Below are 5804 nucleotides of genomic sequence, written 5' to 3' on the forward strand. Positions count from 1 at the left end.
ATAGTGGTGGTGGCTGGGGTTGGCATTTGAAGATTGTGTCTTACTTCAGCAGTTTCTTAGCACAATATACAAAATGTATAGATGATAAAGAGATGGGGATTAGGAGAGTTGTGGGTAATGCCGAGGGGAGAAGGGGACATGATGATGTCTTTGAAACCACAGCTCTCTTACACTGCTCATGTCTCTCCTATACTTGCCGCTTTGACAATTATAATGTTCATACGCTTTAATTTATTTGCTTATTTATTAGGTCATATTTATTACTTTTCCTTGTATTTATTATTTTTATTCCCTGTTTTTCTTCAGATATGAATGATACAGAATGCTTACTGGGGCTTTTTCTCTCTGTACTTTTTCAATTTTACAATAAAATATTCTAATAGTACCGTAACATCTCAAAATCCTGTCTCCAGTGATTCTTAACCCCAGCAGTGAATAAATATGTGTTTTTTCTGCCCTCTGCTGTTTGCTATCTACCAGTTTAAGTAGCCTATGGTAACAGCCAACAACATACACTGAGCTTGATGAACATTAGGAACACCTGCTCTTTCCATGACATAGACTGACCAGGTGAATCCAGGTGAAAACTATGATCCCTTATTGATGTCACTTCTTAAATCCACTTCAATCAGTGCAGATGAAGGGGAGGAGACAGAGTAAATAAAGATGTTTAAGCCTTGAGACACAGATAATGAATGTGCACCATTCAGAGGGTGAATGGGCAAGACAAAAGAATGAAGTACCTTTGAACGGGGTATGGTAGTAGGTGCCGGACACACCGGTTTGAGTGTGTCAAGAACTGCAACGCTGCTGGGTTTTTCACGCTGAACAAGTTTTCATGTGTATCAAGAATGGTCCACCACCCAAAAGACATCTAGCCAACTTGACACAACTGTGGAAAGTATTGTAGTCAGCATAGGCCAGCATTCCTGTGGAACGCTTTCGACACCTTGGTAAAGTCCATTCCCTGACGAATTGAGGCTGTTCTAGTGCTCCTAATGTTTGTATATTCAGTGTATATATGCCATACATCCACCGTTATTTGATTTCAATAGACTATAGTGATCTAGTACTCACTAGAGCTAGTACTAGATCTAGTACTCACACATTATTCAGTGAAGACACAAGCCATGCCACAATGCTGGATAGATTGATGGTATTTAAAAATAATAATAATAATAAAGTATTTGCATGTCATACTTATTGAAAAATATATTTTATTTGGGATTTGGGTATGATCTGCCTAGTTTATGTGAAGGGGTCCACACCCACATAGGCCTACTTCAAATATCAATTCAGTACCTTGGACAGCACCTAATTAGCTACTCTCATCGGGCGTAGTTGACAGACAGCACGAGACAGACTATATTCCCGAATTAAAAGTATTTTTGTATCAGTGTAGAGGTGAGAGATATGTTCCGTCTAAAAGGGAGACGACAGAAATACAGAACCATTAATAATTATTCTGTAAAATAAAAAGTGATGACACTCGTTTGGAGATTTAGGGTGAGCCTGCTCTTTGTGTTTCAAGGTTCTTGGGGATTGTAGTTTAAATACGTTTACAAGGAAGCTACTTATTCATTCTAGTGAACGAGGAACACGTTCGCCTAAAAACTGCACTTCCCATTTTAAACCATCTAGCGCTGAGTTCACTTGTGCGAAATGGCTCCTGGGAATTATATTTCCAATCAGTAGGTAAGTGCCGTTTCATCCTTCGTGAAATTATTTCTCAAAGACTACATAAACCAAGATGCTAAGCGTAAATTGTAAACATAGATCTGTTAAAGAACACAAACGCCATCTTGACAGCAGCCTTAAAATGGCAGAGAAATGCCAGGGAGAAACCGAGCTACGGACAAGGTTTATTTTATTGTTTTGAATAGATAGTCCCTTCCCTAATTGTCTACAAACGTAGCTAGGGGGTTGATGGCCAGTGAGAGAGCCGAAAGACGTTAAAATGGATATCACAACAGCGGTTTTCAACGCGGCCAGAGATGGTAAGCTGAAACTTATCCAGAAGTTGCTGAGTAACAAAAGTCCCGAGGAGTTGGAGGCTCTCGCCGAGGAGAAAACACAGGGAGGCACCCCTCTCCTCATTGCCTCTCGATACGGACACTTAGAGGTTGCCGACTATTTGCTTGAAAATTGTAAAGCTAACGTGGAACTAGGAGGCTCGGTGAACTTTGACGGCGAGACGATTGAAGGGGCTCCCCCGCTATGGGCGGCTTCAGCGGCTGGTCACCTCCCTGTCGTCCGCACACTCCTTAAACACGGTGCCTCTGTCAACAACACTACGCTGACCAACTCAACGCCCCTCCGCGCTGCCTGCTTCGATGGTCACCTGGAGATTGTCCGCTACCTGGTGGAACACCGAGCCGATATGGAGGTAGCCAACCGCCACGGCCACACCTGCCTGATGATCTCCTGCTACAAGGGCCACAAAGAGATAGCCAAGTTCCTCTTGGAGCGGGGGGCCGATGTCAACCGCAAGAGTGTGAAAGGCAACACTGCACTCCACGACTGTGCAGAGTCCGGTAGCCTGGACATCATGAAGATGCTGCTGAAATGCAATGCCCGCATGGAGAGGGATGGATACGGCATGACCCCGCTTCTAGCTGCCAGCGTCACGGGGCACACCAACATCGTGGAGTACCTCGCCCACCAGCCCCACTCCTCGCGAGAAGAACGCGTTGATGCTCTCGAACTCCTAGGGGCCACCTTTGTGGATAAGAAGAGAGACCTCTTGGGGGCCATGAGATACTGGAGGAGAGCCATGGAGCTGAGACAACCAGCTGACAAGCTGGGACTCCTGGCCAAGCCCCCTCCAGGTACCCCTGTCCCTGCCTATGACTGTGCCCGTGAGGTGAGCACGGCAGAGGAGCTGGAGGCTCTGATCACAGACCCCGATGAGATGCGGATGCAGGCCCTGCTGGTACGTGAGAGAATTCTGGGGCCCTCGCACCCCGACACCTCCTACTACATCCGCTACAGAGGGGCCGTCTACGCCGACTCAGGCAACTTTGAGCGCTGCATCAGCCTGTGGAAGTATGCCCTGGACATGCAGCAGAGTAACCTGGACCCCCTCAGCCCCATGACAGCCAGCAGCTTCTTGTCCTTCGCCGAGCTCTTCTCCTTCGTGCTGCAGGACCGGGCCAAGGGCACCCTGGCAACGCGAGTCACCTTCCACGACCTGATGGGGGTGTTGGGGAAGAGTGTGAGGGAGGTGGAGAGGGCTGTGGCCCAGAGGGACAGCCCCCCCGAAGCCCCCCAGTTCACCAAGGCCCTGTCCATCATCCTCCACCTGGTGTTCCTGCTGGAGAAGCTGGAGTGCACTGCAGAGCAGGAGCATCTGAAGAAGCAGACGGTGTACCGCCTCCTGAAGCTGAACCCGCGGGCGAGGAGAGGCTTCACCCCCCTGCATATGGCCGTGGACAAGGACACCACGTCGGTGGGCCGCTACCCTGTAGGTCGCTTCCCCTCCCAGACTGTGGCCTCGCTGCTGCTGGAGTGTGGGGCGGACGTGGACTCACGGGACTGTGATAACAACACGCCCCTGCACATTGCCGCCAGCAACGGTTGCCCGGAGATCATGGCGTTGCTGGTGAGGGCGGGGGCACACTTCGACGCCACCAACTCCCAGAGGAAGACCGCATACAACCTGCTGGACGAACAGAGCAACGGGCACCCGGCCCTCTTCCCCCTCAACTACGTCACTCTGCAGTGCCTGGCGGCACGTGCCATTGAGAGGCACAGACTGCCCTACAAGGGCCTCATCTCTGAGGAGATGGAGGTGTTTATTGAGCTGCACTGAAACCCCCCTCTTTGCTAAATATCCCCACCCTATCCCCATCATTGCCCCAGACGCCTTTTAAACCATTCAACAATGACCCCCATCATCTTCACCCCACTTCACCCATGTCCCCCTGACTCCCCTCACCTTACCCAAGCCCGTCTCCCTTCCCTATGGTTATTCTTCTCTGTGCCTCTCCAAACTCCAGACTGTGAGCTCTGTCTCAGATTCAGACCAAATCACAGCAATAAACCTCCCGGCCACTAAACATTATACTGACAACAGACTGGGAGCATCTTAATTGTGGCTACATGCTCTCTTTAGATGACCTATGATTAACACATGGACACATTCTATGTGCTAGGTTGCTATTTGTTTGCAGGTGGGGGGGAACCTTGACTTGATTTTAGGCTTTTATGCTTTCTGTTTGACATTGTTCTTCTGTTTTTCTCAGTAAGATGGAGGACTGCTCACAGAAAGGACAGTATAGCGGTGCCTGTATGTATTGGCTGCTGGCTTGTTTTTAGGTGGGAATGGAATCTGTATTACTTGATGGGACATGATCAAATATTGCATGACATGAGCCTTAAAGAGTGAATAGGATAGCTTGTTTGTTAAATCTGTCTTGTTTTGCAAGTTTATCGAGAAGCATCCTTTGAACAAACAAAGTACACACGCTTGTATTTTTATCCTCAATTGAGCATTATTTAATCCCCTGCCTTTCACTTTGACATTTTAAGGAGTGTTTGAAAACTATTTTATGCCAAAACTCTAGCCTTATATCGGTTCTAAATGTGTGATCTTACAGGTTAGCCTTATCTTACTGAACTAGCTTACTACGAATGGAGCACCTAACAACTGTGGTGTGCAGACTAGCATGGGGACTCTCATAAGAATACAGTGTTCTAGCCTACATTTCTTTAGCTCTGTCTAGACTGTGCAATGTGTTTTACAGCTTGGTCAATCTCTGGAAGTCTCCCTCTGGACAGCTTGGATACTGTGAGAAAGGAGAGATGGAGATTTCTCTCCATCTCCTCCTGAGTGAATGTTTATGGACTGTTGATCCCAGTATCAGGTCATCTATTCAAGCCTAGCTATCTACAGTCACCTGTTGTTGATATCAGAACCCAGAGTTGCTACTATGAAACCACAGATGCAGGTGAGGAGGATGGGGAATGGATCACACACTGCATCTTTGTCTTATTCTTTTGTCTTTTGTTTTGGACAGTCAGTTTTGCGTTCTTGTTTTTATCATACATGCTTTCATTAGTTTCTATTTGTCACTATGTAAAAACCCACCTGATTGAATGCACTTTGAAAAAACAAACCCCTAAAGGGTAACTTTACAACATCTGGGCTATGGACTCTGAGCCTTTCTCTCTCAACAACTGATTTATTCATTGAACTGATGGTAACTTCAAAACAAAACTGTGTTGAGATACTTGAATAAAATTCAGTATCCCTGCAGCAGGTGGGTGTTTGTGTTGGCTAGAGGATGCTTTGAATCTCTCTCCCTCTCATTTAGGTGATAGGCTATTGTTGTAGAGCAGTTGACTCCTGATAAGTGCAAAGTCTGTTTAATGCAATACAGTTCCGTTCTCCAGTCTCAATTCAGTTACATTCATTCCAATCACTTCTGATAACTGCTTAAATCACACTATTTCAACAATCCCAAGCCATTGTTTTCATTAGCAGTAGACTGTATCTCCTCTCACCTTAACCTTCTCACTGTGTTCCTTTTCCTATGCCGCATGTACAGGGCAGGCCAGTGCAACCCCACTGGTCAGAGAGGGCTGGTCAGAGGGGTTATGAAGGAGTAACAGACCGCTAGACCGACTAACACTCGTATTACGGAGGCCCTTATATTTAGATGGATTGAAATAGGCCTGATGGAAGAACACACTATACCTCCCTGCTCTACGGGTTCCTATGCAGCTTACCTATTAAAGACCGATGACTACACTTAACTGAAAAGGGTTCAAGTTTGAGCCCTAGGCCTTCCCTGCTGGTGTGG

At 46.9% G+C, this 5804-nt stretch overlaps 1 protein-coding gene across 1 annotated transcript; it reads left to right on the plus strand.

Moving 5' to 3' along the window:
• The first annotated feature begins 1628 nt into the window (after window positions 1-1628).
• Window positions 1629-5257, plus strand: LOC110530679 (protein fem-1 homolog A). The gene has a single exon (XM_021613917.3). The coding sequence runs from the start codon at window positions 1958-1960 to the stop codon at window positions 3809-3811; it is 1854 nt and encodes a 617-aa protein (XP_021469592.3). The 5' UTR covers window positions 1629-1957; the 3' UTR covers window positions 3812-5257.
• Window positions 5258-5804: the final 547 nt, after the last annotated feature.

Source organism: Oncorhynchus mykiss, chromosome 8, assembly GCF_057628025.1.
Source record: "Oncorhynchus mykiss isolate SJ-2025 chromosome 8, ASM5762802v1, whole genome shotgun sequence".
NCBI classification, from domain to species: Eukaryota; Metazoa; Chordata; class Actinopteri; order Salmoniformes; family Salmonidae; genus Oncorhynchus; species Oncorhynchus mykiss.

Excerpts from the sequence above, each read along its gene's own strand:
- LOC110530679 (XM_021613917.3), top strand. The coding sequence starts at position 1,958 with ATGGATATCACAACAGCGGTTTTCAACGCGGCCAGAGATGGTAAGCTG.